General features: G+C 43.9%; 1 protein-coding gene across 3 annotated transcripts in view; it reads right to left on the reverse strand.

The window, feature by feature from the left end:
• Window positions 1-26,685, reverse strand: part of SMYD2 (SET and MYND domain containing 2) — a 50,447-nt gene extending 23,762 nt beyond the window's left edge. For all 3 annotated transcript variants that reach the window (XM_033093053.1, XM_033093052.1, XM_033093054.1), the window contains exons 1-2: window positions 26,350-26,685; window positions 7,880-7,943 (exon numbers count right to left, since the gene is read on the reverse strand). In XM_033093053.1, coding sequence (XP_032948944.1) covers window positions 7,880-7,943; window positions 26,350-26,522 — 237 coding nt within the window. In that variant the 5' untranslated portion in view covers window positions 26,523-26,685. The remainder of the gene's footprint in view (window positions 1-7,879; window positions 7,944-26,349) is intronic.
• Between the last annotated feature and the right edge of the window lie 759 nt (window positions 26,686-27,444).

Genomic DNA, 27,444 nt, shown 5'->3' on the forward strand with positions numbered 1-27,444 from the left:
CCACTCGGCAGAGAAGCAGCTGTGTGACCCTAGACGGGCCTCTTAATCCCCTTGCATCTGTACCTTTGGCTGTAAAGAACATGATCCCTAAGTTACTTAGCAGGTCCAGAACTCTGAGTCATGATTTTACACCTTTCAACGGTGATAATCAGATACAAAGCTTGGAGGCTACCAAGAAATACAGGACCTTCAGAGGATAATCAGGCATCCCTGCCATCACAAAGGGACACCGTGAGGCTCCCAGGCACTTAGCGCAGTGCCTGGGACACCGAGCATCTCAACAAAAAGGGGTAATTGTTCATTCACGGGTTCATTCATTCATTCAATAAGCCCTACAACTTCACCTGGAGACAGGGATGGGTGATGAAGTCTTTGTCTTTAAGTAGTTTATGACTATATCACAAGCTAAAAGTAAGGGCACCTATAATGCGATACAGCGCCACACACAGCAGGTACATCAGAGCTGGATAAGTTCAAGGAAGCGCAGAATCACATGGGTTTCATCAAGGGAAATTTACCAGCATAATAATACGTTTTCACTCTCTTTTGGAAGGTGATGGTCCACATTATCTTAGAGCAGCGGACACAGGCAATTTGCCCTAGTTTTGCACATAAGAACCATAAACAATCAGATTGGACAAAATTGAAAATAAATTTAGCTAGCCGTTTTTTTTTGTTTTTTTTTACTATTAGCAGTTTCTTTGTACACAGAGTGGTTTTGCAACCTTTTATGCTTTTTAAAAACATATTTGTCAATTTTTCTTTTATTTATTTGTTTATTTAAGATTTTTATTAAAATATAGCTAACATACAATATTATATTAGTTTCAGGGGTACGCCATAGTTATTCAACATTTATGTACCTAAAAAAGTGATCACCATGATAAGTCCAACAACCATGACACTGTACCACACTATCACAATATTATTGACTATATTCCCCGTGCTGTACATTACATCCCCATGACTTATTTGTTTTATACCTGGAAATTTGGACCTCTTATTGCCCTTCACCTCCCTGCCCCCTTTTAAATGTTTCAATTATAGTTGACATTCAGTATTGTTTTATATTAATTTCAGGTGTACAGCACAGTGGTTAGACATATATATATAATTTCAGAGATGACCCCCCGGCTAGTCTAGTACCCCCCTGACAGTACGCATTGTTATTACAATATTATTGACTATATTCACTGTGCTTTACTTTACATACCCCTGACTATTTTGTAGCTACCAATCTGTACTGCTTAACCCCTTCACCTTTTTCACCCTGCCCACCAACCCCTCCCATCTGTCACCCCAACAAATCTAGAACCCATCTGACACTATACATAGTTATTACAATATTACTGACTGTATTTTTTATGCTATATCCTATATGCTCATGACTAATGTGTAACAGCAAATTTGTACTTCTTAATCCCTTCTCCTTTTTCACTCAACTGCAACACCCCTCCCATCTGGCAATCATCAATATGTTCTCTGTATCTATGAGTTTCTTTCTGTTTTGTTTGTGGGGTTTGGCCATGTCCACAGCTTACAGCGTGCTGTGCAGGGGGGCTGACCCCACTGAGTGGGATTTGCCCTAGCGAGCTCCAGTGCCTGTTGAGACCACCCTTTGGGTGTGCCACTTGTAGGGCTAATTGGGTGGTGTTCTGCTGTGGTCTGAAGCCAACCTCCATGTTTGTTTTGGGGTCTCTTGCAAGGGGTTCTGGTGCAGGCCCAGGTCACCCACTCCCTGTGATTAGCTGGGAGACTACCTGGTAGGAGGTACAAAGCCATGAGCAATTGTTTGCTGCCTGTGCTAAACCTGGAAGCATGGGGAAGAGGCCACGCTCTGAACTGAGGACTGCTGCCACCAGTACCAGGCCTGGGGTAGCTTCACAAAAAGCCAGGACACCCTGAGGTCTGCTGCCAGCTGCAGGCTCCCTTAAGGTTTAGTCCTTGATAAAGCCTCCTGTGGCACACGTGTTGGGTGAGGTGGGGTCTCAGGGAGTCACTAGAGTGGGAAGACCTGTGGTCAACAGGTTCATGTAGATTCTGGTTTGGTACCAGTGCAGAGCCTGGAGCTACTCAGCAAAAGTCTCAGAGCACACTGAGGCCAGCTGCCGCCTACCTGGGTCTTACAGACTCTAATAGTTTTCAGGAAAGAGTGTAAGGTGGGTGGGGCTGGCTGCTCATGGAGAAAGTACCTCTGGTGTTGGGCGAATTGGGTGGGGCGGGGTCTGAGTGAGTTAGCAGGGTGAAACAGCAGAGTTAACTAGACCAATCAGGTTCAGATTTGCCTGTGGGGGGAGAGCTCAATACAGGAAAAATGGCTCCCACCTACCAGCTGCATGGAGCAGGACCCCAGACTGGGAAAATGGCAACTGTCCTTCGGCCCTCGCTCCAACACCCCTGAGTTACTGTGCCTCAGCTGGAGACCAAGGTGAGTGCCTGTGAGTGAGTCTGTGCGCGGGCCGTTTAAGAGGACGTCTGGGTTTCCCACTGCCTTCAGTCCAACCCAGGCAGCCAGAATTCCCACTGTTTTTCACAGCCAGATGTTGTGAGGGCTCTTTTCCCCAGCACCAGTTCTCTGGGTTAGGGAGGCTGGTGTGGGGCTGGGGTGTCTCGCTACTCCAGTGGGGAATCTCCGTGGCCGAGATATCCCTCCCGGTTCTCAACCACCACACGGAGGTTTGTGGCTAGCTGTTTTGCGTCTCTGCCTCTGCTACCAGTCCCAACGTGGCTTCTTCTTTATATCCTTACTTATAAAACTTCTGTTCTGCCAGACTTCAGCTGTTTCTCCAGGATGACTGTTCTATAATTTAGTTGTAATTTTAATGTGTTCACAGAAGGAAGCAGGTACAGTGTTTATCTACTCCACCATCTTGGATCTCCTGTCAATTTTTCTAAAACCTTTTCTCCTGTTTTTCTTTGAAATTCAACCTATCACGCTATATAAAATTTTATGTAAACTTGGATTCCATTTTCCAGAAAAATAATACACAACTAAATTTAGAAAGATGTATACCAAAGTGTTACTAGTGATTTTCCCTGGAAAGATAGAAGAACAGAAAGAGTATCCATAATTTTTTCAGTCTGTACCTTGAGTTTCCTATAATGAGTACAGATTCTTTGTGCAATAATCATAAGTAAATCCATGTAAAAGGAGGATATGGAATTTTTTTATACCAATTTTAAACTTCTAATTAATTTTTAGCCAACATAATAAGTGCTCTGCATGACTTTCCTTTTTCTGCATGGACACAAATGCTTAAAGATGCGCAAGGAGTAGCAAATTGTCTCCTGGTACACCAGCATTTCCAACACTGGAAGAAAACAGTGATTGTTAATGCCATCATGTTTTCTGCTGAGCAAAGGATACATTGTCTTCCTGGCTAAGGAGACTGGATTTTTATTGGGAAGTCATTTGCATTTGGTGTTTCTCTTGTTCACTTGCACACATGCGTATGCCCTTTTCTAAAATGTAGACTAGTAAGAAAATGCCAGAGTATTTCTGCTTTCCACTACCATTGTTTTCACGAGGAAGAGTATCAAAGGAATCAGGTGCATACTGACCATCTCACACAAAGGTGACTGACACTGCTGACCCCCCACCATGAGGATATATGCTTCATTTTGTATCCACAGTAAAAGAGTGATAGTCTACACTCAGTCATTCATACATTTTTTTCCCTACTGTAAAACATGTACAAAATGTTTCTAAACATTATTAGAAAACAAAACAGAACAAAAAAACCACCAGTGGTTCAATTGGAGCTGTTTCCTATATCTGGGTTAAGAGACCAAAGTGAATTCAATCAGGATTGAACCCATGACTCTGGCCCCATTCACTGATCACCCATAACAGCAGGGTCATACGAGCGTTCTGAGATATTTTCTGCACCTCAGTTATTTTCTAGTTGATAAAAGTCAAGAATTTTCTCACATCTTTAGTCACATGCTCCTCACACATGCTTCTTTTTTTTTAAAAAAATCACCGCCTGTGCGTGCCCCTTCCTACTTTCAAAAGCACTCGTAACCCCGTCACCTCCATTTACAAAACACAAATAGTTTTTTCTCTCTATTTGTTAATGTTAAGAAATAATGGCCTAGAAAGTTCTACTCTACAATGATTCCTCTATATAATGACTTTCTAAAACTATTATACACGGAATTTAATGAAGAAGTCTACGTAAGTGAATAATAACACACTCAGCCTTCCAGGCATATTTACAAAAATAAATATAGTTCATTAAAACACACAGGTTATAAAATAAGCCAAACTCAAAAGGGACTTTTTTTTTTTTTTGTATTTCCTCTCATTACCCTTTCATGCATCGTCAGTTAAAATCTTTCCTCTGGCAGGATCACAGCAAGTGAACAAACAGGAAAGTAAATGGGACAAGATATAGCCAAATTGTATACAATACAGCAAAATCCTAAAGTACTGCAGTTAGACAGGAGGACCTGGGGAGAATAAACATGGTGACTAGGATCTCCTAAGATGCTGTATTCCCTGGAAAGAGGAAATCCTGGGGGAGAACTGTGTGCCTAGCACTCTTGGAGAGGTTTCTGACAAAACCACACTGGAAGGGGCTTTTCCCTTTTACATCCATTAAAGGCCACTTCTCTTTCTTTGACACACTCCCATGGCACCTCTTCTCCTAGAGGGCCCTCAGGACTCACAGAGTGTTGGAAAGTGGTGACAGTCCTCCCCCAGCAGTCCGTACCATCTAGTCCCAGTTCTGTCACTGTGTGACCTTTGGCAGGTCACCCAATCACTGCAGACACTGTTTTCTTATCTACTGACAGGCTGGACCTGATAACCTTCATTCTAACCCCATCCTCTGCTGTGTGGTAGTGACCACCTGAGGACTCCAGGTTGGGGGGGGGGGTCCACCTGTGGAGAAGGTAATGCCTACCCCAGGTGATGACCAGCAGGTGAGGCTTTGCTTTCTTGGGTGGAGAATCACTCAAGGACCTTCCTTCTCCATCCCGGCTCTTGTTCTGTGCCCCATGTTATCCTGTAGCAGAGCCTCCACTTTGAGCCCATCCAGCATTCTCTTAGGCAGAATCCTGAATACATTCTTGTCTGGAGCAAATGCCTCAGATTCCTCCCTAACGATTTTCTACAGGAAGCCCTAGCTATGCATTTATTTCTAGGCACTTACTGTTATTAAACCCTTTTGACTGCTCTATCTCATTACAATACACTGCCCTACACTTCTTTAGTTCTTCAGAACTAAAGGATGGAAACCCTTAATGGCCATTAGCCTCCTCCTTCGACAATAGGAGATAGACGGGGGGAAAAAAAAAGAGAAAGAAACTTACAGGTCAAATCCAGCCTGTCACTTCTAGAAACAAGGGGCTTCAGAAGCTGTATTATCACTTCTCATCCAGGAGGCTCCTTTGGTCACTACTTAACAGAAGCATAGACAAACTGAATTGCAGAAGTACTCTCCAGGGCTGAGGGTTCCCCGGCCCAGGAACTGGGCAAGTGGCAGGGAAGACTCTCCATCCTGAGGCTGGACACAGAAACCTGAGGTTTCTGAACGCGACTTAGAATCACAGGACCGTATCCTCCATCCTGGGGGTCCTTGCTACCTAAGCAATCTTGGTATGATTTAACCACCTGGACAATGTGACTACAGGAGGAGAATGTACCGACGGTCAAACTGCTTGTTGTAAAGTAATAAATAGACATAGAGGTTCGTGAACCTCCCGAGGGAGGGCACCCCTCCCTGTGTGCTCACCAGTGAGATTTCTGAGTCTGCACATCTGGGAAACCAGGTCCTGACGGCAGGGGAACCACATGGCCACCTCAAAAACTCCACATAGACCATGATCACTCATCAATATAATTCTTCCTATTGAGGACTAACACAAGGCAGCTTAGCAGGATGCTCAGGAGACGCAGAGGTAACCCAGCATCTCGCATTCTGATGTCCTGTGTTCATGCAGAGTTTACAGTTAATCAGAAAAGTGAAGACTCAGTTTTGCAATAAGCATTACTCACAGAGTGCACACCATTAGTGTTCTCAAGTTCTTAGAATCCATCCATTCTCTTAGGTTAAGAAAAAAAAAAATCACACCCTTTAAATCTAAAGTATGCAGTATGCTTTATTCTTTGCATAAAGCTAAGCTTTCGTCCAGCCTGGATTATCGTACCATGATTTTTCATAAGCCCTCACACCTGCACAGTGTCAGTTTATAAAGAACTTTCAGATCTGTTAATTCATCAAGATGAGCACTACGGTCCTCGTTTATATTTGTAGAAACTGAGACTGAGAGATGTCCTTGGCACTGCCAGGTTCACAGAGTTAGTAGGTTGTAGATCTGGAATCATGTCCACCTGCTATTCCGTGTTATATCATCTGAACTGTATGTGATTTTCCACCTCGCTGTTCTAAAACACCAGAACGTAATGAGTTATTTTTTCTAGAAGTGTTTAACTTAAATATAGAAACAGCTAACTTATCAGGCCTGGAATCACATCATGTCATTCCCAGGGCTTGGATCTCTCCAATGATGTAGCAATCTGACCACAGAATATTCTATCCACAATTGGTAGGAGCAAAGTATGATCTCTCCTTTTCAAAAGAAGGCATACTCCCTGAAAACTCAACTACAAGCCCATTTACATTTTCACTGTCACACAGGCTGACGACCTCTGGAAGCCGGCTGTGGGGGGCACAGGGGAGTGGGGGGCACATGTAAATGGGCTTGTAGTTGAGTGCCAGGGAGACACTCCCTCACCCATGGCTCAGCCTGTGCTTCATTCTGGCACAGGGCCACTATGTCTGCAGCTCTACGGTTAGATGATACAGCAGGGCTTAGCAACCTCTCCCATGGCGAAATAATGCTCTTTGGGGATTTTCAGAGGCCAACTGCACAGGGAGAAGAGAAAGAAACAAATGAAATAGTGGGTAATCAGAAGTAGATGGGAGGTGGGGGCTGAAAGATACCAAGTATGGGAGGACCAGCCACCAAAGAGAGACACAGATATGGAAAAAATTCTCCCTGTCACTCACAGCCACTGTTTAATACCAGCATTTCCCAAGGTGTATTAGGTTTCCATTTTTAAAAAAATATAGACAGGGGAGATTATACAGAAGTCAAAGATCATATTCTCCCCAAGCTCAAATTGTTAGAACATTTTGTAGAACTAGTATCTAGTAGGAAAGTTGGGAAACACCACTCCTAGTCCCTCAAAGAGCCTACAGGAGTACCCCCAAACTCCTCAAGCTTCCCATTCCCACATTACAGAATTCAATTGAACTTATCCATCAAACCAGATGGCCTGCGGTCTATATGCAGCCAGCCTCCTGAACCCGCTCAGCCGGGGCTGCTTCTGAGGTACTGGCTCCAAGTACAAGTTCGGAGCAGCCACCCTCCGACTGTACAAAGGCTTTGCCAGGGGCTCACCTAAGTCTAGCTGCAATCAGGTTGGGTTCAAACAACCCACGGGTGACATGGGGCCTGCTAGAGGGATTTATAAAAATATAGACCTGTGAGGGTAAAAACTGAAAAGTTTTAAAGATAACATTTTTCATTTGTCATCTCTGCATGTTCCACTTGCTGCTGGTAGCCTTGGGGGTAAACTGTTAACCTTGGTAATACATCTGCCTGTTTCCAACATGCCTCTCCTCATGTCTTTCCCACTTCTCCTGCATCTTATTTTTGATCCTATATGTGGCCCCAAAATGTTACTGCCTGTCACTGGTCCTGGGCCAGCACACAGACGGGTATCCAGCCACATCCCATGTCACAACGAAGCTTTCCAGCTCTGGCTACAGGAGGCTGCTGGGGAAGCCGTGACAAGGAAGAGAAGGATGTCGGGGTCCCGGTTTTCGTAGGAAACAAGGCCCTCCCTGCCAGTTGGCCCAGCACCTACCTGACACTCCACATTGCAGTAAAATGCCTGCTTGCATCTTCCACATTTGGACAATCCTTCTTTCCTTAAAAACAGAAAGGGCGCTGTAGTGGTGAGAGGCACAGAAACGCGAAGCTGCACATTTTATCATGCGATAATCAACGCCATCTGGTCAGAAAGCAGAGCCAAGATTTACCTTACCTTCCTCTCCCCTGAGAAGTGGCATTTTCCCAAAGGAGAGTTTGACCAGATTCAGTCCTTGAGTAGGAATGAGTTAGTCAAATAGTACACGGGCCGACTTGACAGCCCCTGACAGTGGAAGGGCACTTTCCAGAGGTGAATGACATGCTCTTTGACTCGAGGATCTGGCTTGGAACACTACAGCTGTTAACATCACCTGCACTATTGCTGTGCGGGGCAAGTCAGAGGCTCTTAGTTCCTGATTTCCTCACCAGCTAAAGAGGGACAGAAATAAACCAAACCATTTTGGAAATTTGACATCATAAATACTGAGAAGTCGGGCACACCTACACTGGTGACAATGCAATGAGTGACAGCTTTATTACTTAGGGACGCAAGAAATGCAGAAGACAGAATTCAGTACGTCAGTGATTCCAATGTCCAGAAAGCTAAGTTGGAAAAATAATGCAACCCAGCAAGTGGGGACATATTCTTGAATAAAACATAACGGGATCTGATTGGTATACACACCCGCCTTGTGAGTGAACTACTGGGGATTCTTCTTCCTCTTCGTAATTAGGTCAATACTCCCTGTGCAGTGCCATATAATTTGCTTTCCGTAAAGGACAGGGATAGAGTTGTTTTCCAACTGTTAGGTGTGAGTGTGTGTGCTGTTAGATGAGCCAAAGCTTTTAAAAAAGAACTCTGAAGCCACTGAATTAAATCACACCCGACAGAACTCTTAAAAATTGCTTTGAGGTGGGGAACACCGCATCATTTTAATCAGACCATCTGTAAAGCCTACGGTCTCATTCTCAGCCACCGCACTTTCTGACCTGTCGAAATGGCAGGACCATGAGGGGCATTCTGCAGCTGCCAGGAGTGCTGGACGGCAGCGGAATCACCTCATAGCCACCCCTCCTGCAGCATACCCAGAGGAGCTGGTATTTTAGAATCTGCATAGAATCACGCTGCAGAGTCCTCCTCTGCTCCTTGTCAGCCAGTGGTAGTCACCACTCTCCTCCCACAGAATCCAGCAAGTGTGCCAAAAATGCGACTGTTGGAACGAAACAGACTGCCTCGTCATTTTCATGACAGCACTTGGATTACCAGAAGCTGCCTGAAGAATGTGTGGGAGAAAAACACATCTTGTGCTTGAAGCATAAATAAATATTCCAAGTTTGCACATCTCAGTAGTTCACAAAGGAACCCACAGATTTAGCTGAGTGTATTCTCTGGCCTGAAATACCCTCCAGGGTGCATCTCAAGGGCTCCAAACTCCAACTTTGCATTTCGGAATATAAAAGGAATGAGATGCACGGTCCCTGCTCTCTTGCACTTTCTACCGAGGGAGAAGAGGCAGAAGGTACATTCAAAAACAACTGTGATGTGACAGTAAGCAAGTGCTAAGTGACGTGGACCATGAAAAAATGCTTTCCAACAGGAGGTGTGTTTGCAGATGGATAATGGGTGGGTAGATACCGCCCTATAAAAATGTCCACCTGAAACTGACATTTGTTAATGTTTGTTTTTGCAGGAGGAGAGGTCACAGAACCTCTCTGAGAATTTGACTGAAGCTATTCCCTCTCCCCAGCAACCCACCTACTCCCCCTACCTGGAAAAACAAGAGAAAAGTCTGTAAAATTTGAAGGGCTCATGAGCTCCAAGCCCATACTCAGACCCCTGAACAGGCTCTGAAACCAGAGTGAAGACACCCAGATATAAAAGATTAGGAAATGATCACAAAAATATCATTACTAGCTTTACACCATACAAAATGGGATTACGTAGGTCTTCCTGCACAGATACCAGCAGTCGAGTTAATATGAAATAAGGCTTGTTTTCAACTTCAAGGGAGAGAAAAGGCAACTGGGCTCTGGTGAGCGAGGGTGGATATCTAGTGGGATTTCATCAAAATAATAAATCTCCCAGAGGCCTGGCTTCATTCAACCCATCCAGTCACCAAGTCCCTAACCCATAAACAATAAAGAACAGGAGGAAAAAGGTAACTTTTAAGTTTTGGCAATATGTTACATCATTTCTACTATCAATTCCAATAGTGCTCAAGCCATGGTCTGTAGACTGCTGGAGTCCCAGAAACCCTTTCAGGGAGCTGGTGAGGTCAAAACTATTTTTAAAATAATACTACTGTCTTGACGTTTGTGCCGCCGAGGTGTGAGGTGTAAAGGTACCCAAAGGGTAAAACTTCCAGTGTCTTAGTACAAATCAAGTCAGTGACACCCAATTGTCCACGTGGTCACTGTGTTCTCCACTTTCACACACTCATAGTAAAGGGGAAAAGGCCAGTTTGACTTAATGTCCCTGATGAAGCAGCAACAAATATTAATTTTATTAAATCTCGGCTCTTCAGTATGTATCTTTTTGTATTGTGATGAAACAGGAAGAATGCATACCTCTGCTCCATATTGACCTGTGATGGCTGTCTCAAGGATAAAAGCACTTGGATGTCATTGGAGGTGTAAGCTGCACCAGCCTCTTTTTCCTTGGAATACCATTTTTACTTGAAAATACAACTTTCGACAAACTGTGGTTACACAGTTTGAAGTGAGCCCATCACATCAAGGAAAACAATTGGCAATATGAGTTGCCAATGATTAAAAATTGGGCTTTCAAGCAAAAATTAGAGCTTTGGAAAACATGTATCTGTCCCCCTGAGCTTGACGGTCTCTCTTCTGATGAGCTGGTGGTGCTATTAACAAATGTGATTGTCTTGATATGGTTTGATGAAATGAGTCAACTTTTAGAAGGTCTATCGTATGTAGTGAATGAATATTTTCTAAATGACCAGTGTATGATGTTTTTAAAATGAAGCATGACTAATAGAGTCATTCGAAGTACAAGACAAACCAGGGGATTTTAATGTAAAAGAGCACATGAAGTTTACAGATGTGGCTTCAGATTACACGTTACAAGTAACCTTAAAACACTATTACTTAGCAAGTTTTAGTGTGGAATCAAAGAATATCAACAATTAACTGAAAAGGCTACTAAAATACTCCTCCCTTTCCAATGACCTATCTGAGGCCGGATTTTCTCCACATACTACAACCAAAATTACGTAATGCCCCAGGCTGAATTCAGAAATAAATTTGTGAATCTAGTTGTCTTCTGGAAATCCAGACATTAAAGAGATTTACAAAACTGTAAAACAATACCCTTATTCCCACTAATTCTTTCGTTTTAGAAGACAGTTCTCATTTTTCAAAAAAATGTCATGTGAACAGTAATGGTTGTTGTCATTTTAAAATGACTACTTTATATTTTCCTCTGTTTTCAATCCAAACACGGTAAACACTGATAAATGTAACCCAGGAGAACAAAAGCTCTTTGGAGTTCTCAATTTTTAAGAGTATGGGAGGGGTCTAAGACCCGAAAGTTCGAAAACTGTTGATCTAGCGTCATAATTCTATCAGCTCTATGAAGGAGTTATTATTTCTCTTTTTCAAGTGGTGATCATGAGTATCCTAGAGGTGAAATCTGGTCATGCACAAGTAGGTAGCAGAACCAGAATTTAATTTTGTCTTCATCGTGCACACATATCCTTCCTTGAGGCCTGGGACAATTACCCAGCAGCATATACTGAAGGGAGCAAAAACAATCTATGTGTTGGGATAAGCTAATAATAGCAGTAACAAACCAGAAGTAAAGGCCTTCTTTCCTCTGGTCTGCATGACGTCCCAGATCCAGGGGTTTCCCCTCAATGTTCCTGTCCTTCAAATATGCAAAGGGGAGGACCCAGGATCAGTTTTCAAAATGAGATTTGGGAAGGGAACAGTTCCACAAAGAGGCTCCCTCAACAAACTGTGGCGCAGGAATTGATTTCACTTGACATGGGCTGGAATAAAATAAGGATTGATTTTTGTATTTACCGTGTTGCCCCGAAAATAGGACCTAACTGGAAAATAAGCCCTAGCATGGTTTTTCAGGATGACATCCCCCGAACATAAGCCCTAAGGTGTCTTTTGGAGCAAAAATTAATATAAGACCCGGTCTTATTTTCAGGGAAACACCGTAGTCTGTGAAAAGAGGGTCTCTCCCTCTCTCGTAGTAAATCTCATTGTTCCTCAGACAGGCGCTGGAGGAGTCCACGCTGGATCGTGTCCTGTGTGAACCGGGTGACAGGACACTACTGCTCTCAGGCCCACTTCACGGTCTGTAACGGAGTCAACTACCTGGTTAGACGTGAATGTTTGTAACACATTCTCCTGAGCCAGGCTGCCTTCAGAGGAGAGAAGGAGAAAAGCTAAACCAGTTACAGATAGTTAATAGCCTAAGAATCCACTTTCAGCAACTTTGTTATGAGCGATTCTAGAAGAAGTGGGGTAGGGTGGGAGAGGAAGCCCTGTTAAATTATCCAAATGTGTGATTCCATTCTTTCCATAGCTAGGGAGAGAGGTAAACTTTTCCTAAGTCTAATGGTTGAAACTCAAACTCAAATGTGCGAGCGGGTACCTGCCGTCATGGGTGAGAGCGGGAGTGAGAAAGGAGAGAGAAAGAGAGCCAGTGAGTGTTTGACTACTGCTGACTGAGAAGTTTAGCCAGAGAGAAACCCCATATGGGGATATCCGTTTTCACTGCAGGAGTACACAAGGCATTTGGAATAAACTCTGTTCCTACAGAAGACACAGCCGTAAATCTTTCATTTGCAATGTAACGTGATCGGAATTGTCCAGATTTGGGGGGAAAGACTGCAAAACAAAGAAAACAAAATTCCCCTCAAAGAAAGAGTCAGAAAGGCCACTTGGAGGAATGGCCTGAAATATGAAATAACTCAAAGGAAGTGAAGGGTAAATCACTAATAACCGTTCAGAGTATCTCAACCTTGGCTCACGGTGCCTTTCTGGACCTGGGGAAGGGCCCAGCAATTCTCCTTTGATTGGTCTGTGTTGGAATGTTTTAGAAAGCTCCCCAGGAGACTCTAATGTGTTTCCAGAATGCCCAGGCCTATGGGGATCCATTCGGGTTGAGTGGCTTTTTTTTTTTTCCCTGAGGGCAGAATTTGCTGAATAATATTGAAGCATTCTTCTCTGCAATGCAGATGTTTTACAATGTAAGTTGTCTTAAGAATGAATGACACACACTGGTTGTATCAGGTTGTTTAGCTACCTTGATGATGAATGTTTACGAAAGAATAAAGTGGCAGGCACTGTATTTTCTAACTATGGCAAGAAAGTACTCTAGAAGCCAGGTGTGACTTTAAAAAAAGAAAGCCTCAGCTTTCTCACCAGCTCCTCCTGATACCCACTTCACAATTTAGGATGAATATGGTGGTGAGTTACCTTTCCCACCTCCATCACAAATCCTTTTTTCTTTCTTTCTGGCGCTTGAGGGGTTATATGATTTGGAGAAAATTACTAATCCTTTCTGAACCTGTTCCCTCCACTACAAAGATATAGTTTCTACCTCATGGGTTTGTTGTGAAAACTAAATGAGAAAACACAAGTGACGTGTACGAGGACTGTACTTTTAATTAGCCTTCATTCCTGTTTTTTTCTCGAAAGTGATGTCAACTCTGAAATACCTTCAGTACAATGTCCCAACTCACACTTCCAGGACTTATGTATCTAAAGCCTTTGTTTTATGGGCAAATATTTACCCTGCTGTGAATAGAGGGCTCTTTGAACTTAAGAAATGGTTCCAGCCACAAACGGAGTAAAGAAATGCTACAGGAAAGTACAAGAATCTATTATTAGTGACCCGGAACAGAACTTAGAAGACACGCTCCTGTCATTTTTTTACTGGAGGAGACACATGTGGCGATTAATTTTCTTGCTTTTAAAATTTGGAAGCCATGAAGATCAACAAGTTAGAGATGTAATTAACAACTCCTGCTAGTTAACGCGTTGCCGCAGGTGATCTTGGTCTAGATAAAAAGGATTTGATCCTGTAAGCTCCCTACTTTCTGCTACTGAAATGAATGCTTAGTGGGTTTCACCATGAAAGGAAATGATCCTGGCATGGAGGGGGTTTGCAATAACAATTACTTTTAACTAACAGGCGACAGAAGAAGTGACAAGTGGGCTCTGTGGAACAGAGACAGCCCCAGCCAAATGAAACAGAGAAAAGAAAAAAAGCCCAGCGGCGCAATCTAACTTCACCATGGGTTGAAATAAGACAATCAGAAACAAAGTTAGCCTCCCACCCAGAGACAGTGGTTACACCAGCAAAGTTTTATTTGAGAGAAATAAAAATTGGAGGAATTGTGGCGGAATCCTATTATACCCCTGGTCGGGGGACAAGGATAATACGAAGGCTACGGGTTTTTGTGTAATAGTGAGATGCTCCACACATCACTTTAATCCGCAATGTAACAGGGAAAAGGGACCCACATGCAGCAGGGAGCCTCTTCCCAGAGCCCTGCCGAACCCTCCCCTTCACACTGGGCTTTGTTCTGAGGCTTGTTAAAAGTTAGAGCCCAGGGCCTCTAGGGGAGGCAGGAAATATTTAGGGCAGTAAGGGAGCAACTAATAGGTTTTCCCAACTATTGGAATAGGAGCTAGGTTTCCAGGGAGAAAGCTGGCCTTGGTGGTCAGAGCAATGAATGGTTGACCTTGCTGTAAAATGATGACATAGCACTGGGACGCTGTAGGTCAAAGGGTACACACGTTTTTCAGTTATAAATTCTAAACATTTCATGGACAGCACGGTGACTATGGTTAATAATAAAGTATTGTATACTTGAAAGTGGCTGAGAGTAGATCTAAGCATTCTCACCGCACACACACAAAAATGAACTCTGTGAGGGGGTGGGTTAATTATCCTGATGTGAATAACCATTCCGCAATGAATGTGTGTATCAAATCACCGCGTTTTACACTCTAAATAGGTACAATGACATTTGTCCATTATTACTCAGTAAAGCTAAAAAAAAAATTATGACTCTACACCTCACTGCTTCACTAAGAGTCAAGCTCAGCAGTGAAAAAAAAACTGATGCCACTGATTTAGGATTTGTTTTAAGGCAGGCTTTGATTGACACAGAATTTCTTTTTGCCTCAGAAAGAAAATTCACGAAACTTATGGATAGAGGACAGGAATATTCAGCCTCTGAAACAGGAAACATTCAGTTCCTCTTTTCAGCCACTGGACCACACCTCCATCCAAACCTCATCTTGTAGGCCCTGTAAAACCCTAAAAGCTCAAGCCTGCCCAAAGAACCCACGTGTGCACTTTAAAATTAACATTTTCCTCTGGAAAGACTTTTGCAAGAGATGCAACTCTCTTGCAAGAGATGTCTCAACTTTTGCAAGAGAGCAGAAGGATACTTCTTTGCTACTTTATTTTCTACTTCTTTGATGCCTAGTGACTGGGAAGTCAAAATGAAAGAAACAATGAACGTCTTTCTTTTTAACTCACTTCTCTCATAAAGGAACTGACAATAAGCAACATCCATCATTTCTTCTAATGGAGCAATAAATGGCAGATGTTATCATGGGTACTTTGTAACGAATACCAACAACCTTTGCTTCCCCTATGACCACTGTTGCCCTAACTTCCACACAACCAAGGTGACTATCAAGGAAAAGGACAAAACCAAAGGCACATAAATGTAACTATTTAAAAACTTAAAATGCTCCTGACAATATTCCTCACTTCAACATGCTGGTCACAGGATAGGGAAAAAATGTAAACAAATACCTTTATAACCTAATGCTAAGGGTGAGTTCTAGAATACAGTCAGGCCCTCTAAACCAAACTTGACTATTAACCCCTTGCCCTGTTCTCAATCTTAAATTTGCACCTTTCTAATTGCTTACAGACACCTCTCATCCTCTTGGTTTTAATTTTCTACAAACAATAAATAATTGAATTGTCAATTTCTTTAGGTAAATTACCCCCACTGCAGATTTTACCTTGATAACTCAAACTTAACAGATGTTGTTTAAACAGCTGTATCAGATTTTTTTCTTCAGTCCTTATTGATTTCAATTATATTTCTGAGTAAAGAACATTTTTAGACTATAAACCTTGTACATGAGGCAGGAAAGACGTACGTTAGTATACGTTGGCCAAGTAATTTCTATTGAAAGAGTGTTCTTTTCTATGTGTAAAGTACTGCGTCAGGGTCTGGAGGAATCATATTTTTGTGAAAATTGAGCTTTTGGGGGGGAAGTAAGCCCTACCTTCCTGACAGTGGTAAATGTAAATACAGGCAAAATGATTCAGCATCCAAACGGCCCCGATCACACTGAATTGAGAGCAGGAAGCCACTCGCAGGACTGAGCTCTTTAAAGACACAGAAGTGAGGGCACTTACACAGAGTGCTGTCTTAGTCGTCTCTGAGTCCCCAGGGACAGAGCGCAATGCCGGGAATGGGAGCGCGTTCCATAAATGTAAACAGTCAACTATTGTAAAAGAAATATGAAGTAGTAACTAAATAAAATCAGGTTCGTGGGCAGAAGTACTTAAGAGGAAACTTCATAAAAGAGATGCAGTTTAAGCTGGACCTCTCTCTCTTGGAGGAATAGACTTAGGATATAAAGCCTGACCTGGGAAGGAGGCTGAGGCTAAGGAAGGGAATGATGCAAAGAAAAGCCAGGTTACAAATGGACAAAAGGAAGATTGAAAAATGACATAGCACCTTTGTGGGATACTGGACAGACCACACAGATAGTGTTTAGGGTTTAAGGAAAACAGTAAAGAAGGACAATTCTGATGAGGCTGGGGAGGGCACTAAATATGGAGGACTTGAGCAGTCAAAATTTTGTCTTACACAGGAACCAATGACAGGTTCTGCGAGGCTTATACAGATTCATTTCCAAGAATGAACAGAGCTGCATATTTAGGTAGATGATAAGGCCTGTCCAAAGAACCTCTAGTAAAATAAGTTGCAGAAATGAGACTATTCGTTTCATCATCAATATTTACTAAGAGAGTGCCAGGCCTCGGGCTAAGTGCTGGGGCTACAAATATGAGTTAGGACCTGGTCCTGCACTCAAGGAGCCAGAGAGACGAAGGAAGTATGTACGAGGTACTATGGGAGCAAAGGTGAAGAGAGCTGATCCCAGCCTGCAGAAATCAGGACAAAATTCTCAGAACCTGAGACTCAGCCAGGCAAAGAGAGACCGAGGGGAGAATCAGCAAGATGTGTATGCATGTGTAAGTGTGTGCATATACATGTATGCATGCATGTGTGCACACATGGGAGTGTGTGTGTGTGCACACACACGTGCATGCGTATCACTACAAGTAATTTGAGACAGCCGGAGTAAAACCAAAACAGCAGGGCAAGCTGGACTCAAACATTATTCCTGATGCCTAGCTCCGAGGGCTCGCATCAGGCAGCCCGGACTCCGCAGCGTGGTTCCATCAGGGCCTTTCTCTGAAGAGAAGCTGGGGGTAGGCTTCCTTTTCCCCTTTCCCTGTACCTAGAAAATACTTAGTAGCTGGCTGTCTTGGAAGGCCTCAACACGTGCCCAAATCAATGAAATATTAAGTGAAATACATAGACTGTAAATCCCTACGATGTTATAAACCTGAAAGATTTTTAAGGTTAAAAAAAAAACCCTAAAGGTTTTTAAAAGTGATATTTAGAAATATTTTCTCGGGTGTATGAGTAGACTAAATTTCATTAACTTCCAAGAAATGTCCACCCAAAGCTGCTGTTATTTTAGTACAATGTGGGAATGTTACAATTTCATGAGCTCTAAGTATTATCTGATCAGAACTCTCCCTTAGTTTGCATAACTTATAAAGTAGAGAGTGGTTAAACATAAAGAATTTTCTTTATGACATACATGGATTAGTTTTCAATGAAATATGAGAAAGGAAAAAAAGATCAACCCCCAAATCTTACTGCCTTTAACACATCTGCTGAAACCATAGAGTTCAAGGCACTATGGGAAAAACAAAGATGGAGAAAACCTACTAGAATATACATTCTCTGGTGGTAGGGATTTTTGTCCCTTTTCTTCACAGTTGTCCCCCAGGGAATTAGAACCCAGCAAGTGCTCCGTAAATGTAGGTTGAATACATTAAAAAACAGGATTCCTACTCTTAGGGAGTTTGCCATCTGCTCCTAATAAATGTATCTTACGGTTGAAGTTTTGAGAATGTCTGAAGCCATCACTGTGAACAGCAATCGTCTCTCTACTACAGATTCGTACTCCAGACAGATAAGAGGCTTTGCAGGTGGCACACGGGCAAGCGTTTCCTAGCAGACATCACTACGGTGAGGAAAATCAACAAAATATGAGCCTGGGACCCACATCCCTGAAGAGTAAATACTTCCTGGGCTCACAGACCTAAGTGCAAAAGCTGCTCCTGTCCAGGTCTTTCCATTTTTGTCACAGATTGCGACACAACCCCCTCCAAATTCCAGGACATAAAGTCCTCAAGATTTTGATTTGGCTCAGAGAAAAAATGGTATCTCGTTGGTCAGCCAGATTTTTCTCTTCACCTCCACCCCTCCGCCCAACCCCCATCTGTCTCTGTCTTCACGCCCTGGTGTGAAATTCACTTCTTCAGTGAATTGTCCTTATTCCTCCTGTCCTCTTTGGGGACTCGGACTCGCATCGGCACCGACACACCATGCAAATCATACTGCCTGCGTGGATATACCCCATTGTCTCAGCTATCATGGTAACCATCCATTTTGGTTTCTAGGGACCATAAACTTGCCAAGGATAAGTGCTTATGAATTCTCAGATCCCCCTCTACGTATAAAAGTGAACTCAATCCGTTTTAATAATATACACCTTTTCCACTTGGTCTTCTGAAACCTTCCACTTTGTGTACAAGAGTCGTCAGATTTTATATTAATAAATTGGCACAAGGAGTCCCATACTATTTTTCAATTTTTCATTGAAGAAGAATCTGAGCGACACAGCTGGAATGTCAACGAATGCGTGGACTCGAAAGATAAGTTGTTCCCTGAGCCCTCAAGACTTTTTGGTATGATTTTCCTGCTCAATTGCATATTTCTGTCCTTCAGAGGAGTCTTGAAGAGATCTGATTTCCTTCTGTTCTATTGTGTTGGTGTGAACGCCTTTGCAATTGAAAAGGAGGCCGCTGAGGGTGGTAGGAACACAGTCTGCAGAAGTTACGCAGAGTGAGGTGTGTGGCTTTGTGACAGGCTAGAGCGTGCCTGTGCTAATGAGGCCGAGGTCACAGGTTCACCCCCTGAAAAGGCAGTTACTTCAGTCAATTCCCTGTTGGAGGACTGCACCCCTAAACTACTACAGATTTGCCAGAAATCCACAGATGATAGGGTTGGGAATGGGGGTGGAAAGGTGACAGTGGTGTACAGTGTCTGATTATGCAAGTCCCTTCAGAGGGGACAGAGACCTCTGCTCCCAGAACTGGCTGCTCTCCAGGGCTAAGGGGTGAGGGGCAGGGTGTCCTCCCCCCATCAGAACTGCTACAGAAAGCAACCAGGCTGCCACACTGACCAAAGGAGGGCTCAAGTACCATCAAGGCGCTCTGTTCTAGGTCTGCCTACTTCCCTGCTGATCATCAGGACACATACACACATTCAGAGACACGGAGGGGAGGGGCCCTCTGTGAGAGGAGCAGGAAATGGCAAGAAGGAATCAGTGACGGGGAAATTCTCCGAAATCCAACTGGCCTTGCACAGACCAGATGAAAGCAGGTCTTGACCTGAAAAACAGGAATACCTCACTCGAGACATGAGGTCCGCAAAAAAGGTATGTGTGGGGGTGGCAGTGACTTTAATTATTAATGACTCCAGAAACATAAAGGATGTTTATAATTACTGATTACATCCTTTATGGGAAGCAGAAATAAAGGGGCATAAAATTGTAATTATTTCATATTTTCTGTATATTGACAAGAAAAAGAAAGGGGATGTTTACCGAAGGCAAAAGACATGTCTAAAAACATCAAAATAAAGTAGAAACTTTCTTCGCAAGTCTCTGTTTCAAGTTCAAACACAGACAACTTTTCCTGTCCCAGGTCCTCACCAATTCTGAGTTCCCTTGAAGACCAGTTGCTGCCAAACTATAGCACTGGGTTCTGGATCTTTCCAAAGAAACTGAAGACATGTCTTGGTATTTTTAAAAGAACCTTGACAGACACTGTGCAATCTGCTTATCCTACAGGAACACCATCCAGGGCCTCCTAGAATACCTGTGCCATCAATTCTACTTCCAAACCTTGCTGATTTCACTTTGCACAGACAAGGTTCTGAAGAATGCACACGTTTAAAGGGGAAGAAAGGGGGTGATACTCTGACGCTGCCCTACCAGAGGGTACAGAAACAAACTCTATGTGTAGGTATAAAGACTAACATGACAAATTCATCTTAGTTCTAGCATCATATTTAAAAATATTCCAAACCCACAAAAGGACCAAAACCTAGTGTTTGTTTTAATGGATACGTCAATTGTAATAATTGATACATAATAGAACAGAATATGTGTAGCTCTTAGGCAAATTCCAAAGCATTGTAATAAAAACAATCTCTGAACCCACAGCAGCATAAGAGAGACATCCAAGACAGATGAATCAATTGATTTGTTAAACTTTTAGAAATAATTGGTGTGCTGAATTACCTATTTGGGGAGCAGGGGGAAAGGAAAGGAAGTGATAAAAACTGCGTTTACTCAAGGAGAAAGCAGAGATGAATTCAGTTGTGGTGTCCACGTGTGACCTATGCTGTAGATTCAGGCCAAAGAGGGCAGGGGGAGGAAGCTTATACTCAGAAGGGAAGACAGGGCTCCATCTGTAGACACAGAGCCCAGCCTTTAGGAGGCACTCAATAAACACCTGACACACACACACACAATGAGCAATTCAAGTAAACAACTTAACCTGTCCAATACTCAAGTTTCTTCCTACCTAAAACGGGATAAGGCCCACTCTACAGCAGCCACCCTTGGGAGGATCAAAATAAGAATGTGCCTGGAAATGCTTTAGGAGCTGCAAAGAGCAACGTGAGTTAAAGGAATGTCATTTTATATGGGATCTTCAGAATTTTTTTGATTGAGAGGATTTTGTGCAATTGCTTTTGGGAGGGAAAAGTGTTAGATGGTGGTTTTAACTCACCAGGGTTTGAATTTCACTTCAGGATATCCTGCTGCTGTTCTGTCTCTTTCATCTCAAAATCATTTCCAAACAGACAGCTTGGTCACTGAGCCCCTATAAGCTATAAATTATGTTCCCTGCATATGAAAAATATGCACGTCACAGCGCTTGGCACATCCTTAGTCTTAAAGGAGAGAGCAGAGAGGAGCTCTGGTTTCCTTGCCATGTGGAAAATTCTGTTTTCTTCCATTTCTCTTTTCAAATATTTGTTTAATCTCATGGTAAAAGAGTATTACAGTGTCTAAGCACTTTGGAGCTAGCAAAGGATCTTTTCTTAAAAAGCTTAACCTGTGTAGGTTTATTATATCACTTTTTTCTATTACATTTTGAAAAATACGGAGAACTGACCCCAGACACCCATGATTATTCTGGGGACCTGAGTTTAAGAACTGCGACTTTTAGCTCTGGGTCAACATGCCATCTGAATGATGAGTCCATTGGTCAACAATTTCGAGTGTTTCCTTCCCAGTATCCCCCACTCCAACCCCACTGCCATACAAATGTCTCTGAAATTACAGTATTTCATCACACTAGTTAACATTTAACCAGCAGAGCTCATCAAACAAGTACGAGCAAGCCACCAGGCCAATTTTGACAGCGGACTCCGCGTTAGGGCTGTGTGGTGCACTTGACTTCCACTGTCTCAGGACTAGCTCAGGGGGAGGGTATTAATGTGCACATTTTACAGATAAAGGAACCTGGGAGTTCAGAGAAGTTATTTAATTTGCCTAAAGACAAATCATCGGGAAGGGATGAAGCCAGAATTCAAACCACGTCAATCTGGCAACGAAGTCCCTCCTGGGCCGTCTCTAAATAAAAGAAGAAACTTGAAATATTGAAATGTTGAAAGTGATGACACGACATTTCATTTAATAGACCGATGGCTGAAATTTGTATCTTTTAATGTGACCTTTTTAAAGAAAATCTGTTTTTTGTGTGTTTTAATCTTACTACCCATTTTTAAAAAAATACAATGTAAAAAGGAGGGAATCTTTTATTGAGTGGGTGTCCGATTTTTCATTCACAAAGTAAGATAACCTGAGGACATGAGAAGCCATTTCTCCTCTTAGAGACTCTCCAATTCTCAGAGGATCTTCTGGGAATAAATAGAATCACAGCAGCGGTGGGGACAATGACTCCCCTTCTGATGGGCAGCTTCAGGCAGATAGGACCAGGGCTATTTCAGAGAACCTTCGGAAAACAGCATCCAGAGTTCATGGCTCTCAATACACATTAAGACCAACTAAAGATTACTTTGCCAGTTTGGTACAACAATGGGAAAGAGGAGAGGAATACTGCTACAGAATAAATCTGGGGGATGTTACGTCTTTACATCTGCTGAACTGGAACATCTTGATCAGAGTGTTTTGCTCATGCAAACATTTTCATTTTTAAAACCACCACTCTGAACGAGCCAAACATAATATAAATTCCTTGAAACTGGGTTGCAACAGCTTTATTCCAAGGAGGTTAAGTGGGCCTTCCTACTCCACTCCCCACCCCCACCCCAATACTCTGAACAAACTAACAAAAAAAGACAATATTCTTGTCCTTAAATGACCCATGAGTCAAGAGAATAAAAGGTCAACAGGGGGATATCTGTCCACCTGAGGAACTGCACACAGGTGGGACACAGGTTTTTCCCTTTCTGAGACAAGTAACGTCAAGTGTAATAACATACGTCCAATATCAAATTTGAAATACAATGCAAAAAAGTCTGCCACAAAATGCTGGCCAATGGCCCAAAAACATATCCATGTGCATGCACAGGTGCATAAAATGTATCTAAGAGGTCTTATAAGGACAGCTCCCAATTGGAACATTTCCATTCTGACATTTTTAGAAGCTGCCTTCTAGCAGCTGAGGCAACATACACATCTTCCCAAGAGTCACCCACCAAAACTGAGAAAATGTGATGCAAATTTAAAACTCCCAGAAATACACCTTTGTCTGAATTGTTCTAACAGTAAAAATACCACTGTGACCTAAGAAACTTCCCATTATTTTTCAACTAATAGAACATACTAATTCCTGAAAAAAAAAAATCACTTATTTTCCTTCAAAATAAGTTAAACCCTGACACAATTAATATGACAGGGAAAATCTCTAGTGGCTCATTTATCTTAAGCAATATTGTCTACGTTAAAAACTTTTGGCACAAGAAAGAATAAGGAGTAGTTTTCTTTTTTGGGGGAGGTGGGATGGAGGAAGTAGTAGATTTTCCCTGTATGCTTCAATTATTTGAAAATTCTGCTCCTACTCCCTTGAGGCACCATGGAGACTCATACGCCTTCCTCTGGGACAGGTGGATAGACTGATTTGTTCTCAGTCACAGACAAAGAGCTGACAGAGGAAATGGTGCTCAATTTGTGAGAATGGTCTAACCACTGATTCTAAACGAATCAGATTTAAAATCATAGAATGGAGTATGAAGATATTTCTAATTTTATAGGTATCATTTTATCATTATTTCTTGTATATTATTTCAGTTGACTTCAAATGACTCGTTGGGAGGAGAGGAAGTGAGTGTGGGTGCTGACAGAGGTTCACCAAAGCCAACAGAGAAAGGTGGAGGAGGGGCAGTAGAACCGCCCCTGGTGAAGGGTTTCAGGCAACAGTTAGCGACACTAACAAACAGTCATTCAGAAAATGGAGGAGGAAAGCAAATTTTGTCACACGTGGCAAGGTGATCTGCCAAGTTGCATCTGACTGTATATTAATGTTCTAAGGTTTGGGGGTATGTGGAGTAGACAGGAGATTCACAGCTAAAGAGAAGCTCTGAACCCAGAGGGATTTTGATTTGTAATTCACTGGAGGAGTGGACTTGTACTACCATCTGAGTACCTACTATGTACCTGGCACTGCAGTCTTCTTTCACACGATGGACTCCAGGAATCACCAGGATCCCTGATGAAGGGAGGGAGGCACCTTCTGTGACTGGTGACCCCGCTTTGCTCCTGCCACTCTAGACACCCACACTGCTTCAGACTCTGAGCCACAGCAAGGCTCAGAAGATCAAGGGGACCAGTCACAGCAGCCTTTTTAACTTTGGGAAAACCCAATGCTCACTTCACTCACATGTCGCAAAGTGGTGCCGTGACCCTTTAGCTCTTGGCTCACCAATTCAAAGAGCCACATCACATACAGCCCTTAAGCTGCCCACGGTATGATTCTGTGTCTAGTTCCTTTCCAGGTCCCCCCAAGCGGAAGATAGCTCTGGTAGGGAGTCTGGGCAAGATTACTATAGTATTTAGCTTTTGTCCCTTTTTTTTACTATGTCTTATTATGGAATAAGGTGCACAGGTCTCAGAGATAGAGTATTTCAGCGTATGCTGGACTTGAGACCTGTATTCAAAAGGTACCTGCAGGACATCAGCTTCACTTCATCTAGCCCAAGAATCTCCATTTCAAAGATAAAGAAACTGAGGTTCAAAGAAAGTACAGCAGGATCCATTCCTCAGAGAGTAGTGGAAGGCCAGGTACAGAGTTAATGCCAAAACCATGCTTCCTGCCTCACTAATTTTACCGAGCACCTAACTACGTGGAAAATGAACAGAATTGAAGAGACCAGATTTCATTCTCTTAACTGTAGGTGTGACTATGTATACACAGTTACACTTCCTCTCTGGGTATTAGTTTTCTTGCCTGTAAAATAGAGAGAGTGTTGCATTGGGAATTTCTTCTTCTTTTTTTTTTTTTTTTATATATTCCTTAGCTATTCCCTACATCTCCATGACTACTTTGTAACAACCAATTCGTACTTCTTTATCCCTTTTTCACCCATCCTCAACTGCTCTCTCATCTCCCCCCACCCCAGTCTGAACACCATCAAAATGTTCTCTGTATATATGACTTTGTTTCTGTTTTGTTTGTTTGTTTTGCTTTTTAGATTCCACCTTTAAGTGAAATCACATTGCATCTGTCTTTTGCTGTCTGACATACTTTACTCAGCATAATACCCTGCAGGTCCATCCATGCTGCCACAGTGGCAAGATCCGATTCCCTTCCCTGGCCGAGCAATATTCCGTTGTGTACATGTACCACCTACTCTTTATCCATTCATCCATCGATGGACTCCCAGGCTGCCTCCACATCTTGGCCATTGTAAACAATGCTGCAATGAAAATATGGATGCACACGTCTCCTCAAAGTAGCGTTTTGGGGTCTTCAGATAAATACCCAGAAGTGGGATTATGAGGTCCTACTTTGTCTCTTGTTGTAGCCTTTGTTTTAAAGTCTATTTTGTCTGGTATAAGTAGTTACCTTGTTTCCATTTTCATGCCATATCTTTTTCCATTCTTTTACTTTCAGACTGTGTGTGTCTTCTGACCTCGCATTAGTAATTTCTTTTTTTGTTTGTTTGTTTATAGTAGCTTTATTTGTAATTACACGTACTTTCAAACTGTAGGAGATTTATAGATGTAGACACTGATGGACATAGTATCAGTATTGTTCCTTAATCTAAGGATCCATGGGGTAATTTCTAATGTGCCTTTCAAGTCTAAAGCTATCATAAGACTTGAAGATATAATTGTGTTGATGTGAATAAATATGCATATATACGAACAGAGACACTTATACATGTCATATGCTACAATTAAATGCCACACATTTTGCCTAATCCCCTCAGCGACCATGTCTACCCAGTCCCAAAACTGGGCTGGATACATCCCATCAGTGCAGACCCTCAGAATCCCGGGGGTCTGGTACCGCCCCTCTGGCTTCTCTCCAAAGTGCAGAGACTACGAAGGAAGAAGAGGGGCCATATACTTTACACGAAATGTTAAGTGTCATTAAGTTCCTTGAAGGAAACAGCAAATCTGCGGCAGGGCTGGGCTGTGGGGAACAGAACAAGCCGCAGGAAGCACATGTACCTGGAGCCCCCGCTGGCAAAGCAACGAGTGGGCAGCGCCTGGCCAGGCGTGGCACAAGCCTAGCTCTGAGCTCACGCTGGAGAGCAGGACTCTGCCCTCCCAGCTCCCAGGCAGGTACATCCTGCGTACGCAAGTCTGAAAACGTGCCATGCAGGCAGAGCATGCGGCGGGAACTTGCCTCCGGTTTCCTATCGCCGGTGGCTCAGCCCCGCGTGGGGTTAAAAAGCCCCGCCCGCCCCCCGTGGCCGCTGCCCCAGAGTCCGGCGCTAGGACCCTGCGCGCCGCGCGCACTTCCTCCCGCCGCGGTCCGAGCCGCGGCGCTGCGCCCCCGCTCCCGCCCGCCCGCCCGCCCGCCCGCCGATCGCCGCCTACCTGGCGAAGCAGTGTTCGCAGTGGTTGCCCCTCTCGTTGACCGTGAGCACGTAGGCGTAGGCCGGGCAGGAGAAGAGCAAGTCCCCCACCTGGAAGGGCTGCAGGGCCCGCAGCCCCCGGCCCTTGCCCGGGCTGCTGAAGCGCTCCAGGCCGCCGTATCCCTCGGCCCTCATGGTGGCGGCGAGGCGGGCGGGCTGGCTCGGAGGGGCGCCCGGCGCTGGCTGAGCCCGGAGCTGCGGCTCCCCGCGAGCTGTTATTGGAGAAGCGTCACCCAGAGCTGCGGGGGGCGGGGTGGGAAGCAGCCCGGCCGACGCGGCGGCGGCCACCGCTCCCCGGAAGGGACGACGGCCCCGCCCGGTCCTCGCGCGCCCCCGGCGGGACGGGGACAAGACCCGCGGTCCCGCCTCGAGCGCGGGACCCTCGGCGGCAGCCCCGAACGCGCTCGGGGCCGCTTCCGGTGTGGCCGCGACAAAGAGTTGCAGCCTTTGCGGCTCCTGGAAGGAGGACGTGAGACGTCTGCGCCTCCGCCGCGTCTCCACGGAGACAGCGGAACGCTGTCCCCCGTCCCGTGGGCAGGATAGGGTCGCCTACGGGGACAAGTATCCAAGGCGTCCCCTGGACAGTCGGCTTGGCCCATAGGATGACCTGTCCTTGGTAACTTGAAGGGGGCAAAGGTGGTTTTTAGCCTCATGTGCATGTGTCCTCGTCAGGGACCCTAGAAGGAGTCATCCGGGAACACGGAAGAGAAATGACAGTAGAAAAGTTTGATGTGCTGAGGATTTAAGGGTGGTTCCTTAAGTTTAAAGGTTTTTAAACTTTGCAGGGAGCCTCTCGAGTTTTGTTCGGTGTGAACATAATCATCCCTCTGCTCCTCTAGCGGGAGTTAATTACACGGACGGAAGAGGAAATGCACAGGGCCGCGGAGGTCAGACGCTGCCGAGGAAGCCAAGAGATAACCTTGCCTTCAAGGAACTTAAGCCGCTTGTTGGGGGCAAGGCCCTGCTGTGGCCAGAGTTGGACCACTCACTGACTGTCACGTTAGAAAAGTCAGGTTATGCGGCTCATAGAGGATGTTAACAGTGCTTGGCACATACG

The sequence above is a fragment of the Rhinolophus ferrumequinum genome, chromosome 22, assembly GCF_004115265.2.
Source record: "Rhinolophus ferrumequinum isolate MPI-CBG mRhiFer1 chromosome 22, mRhiFer1_v1.p, whole genome shotgun sequence".
NCBI lineage: Eukaryota > Metazoa > Chordata > Mammalia > Chiroptera > Rhinolophidae > Rhinolophus > Rhinolophus ferrumequinum.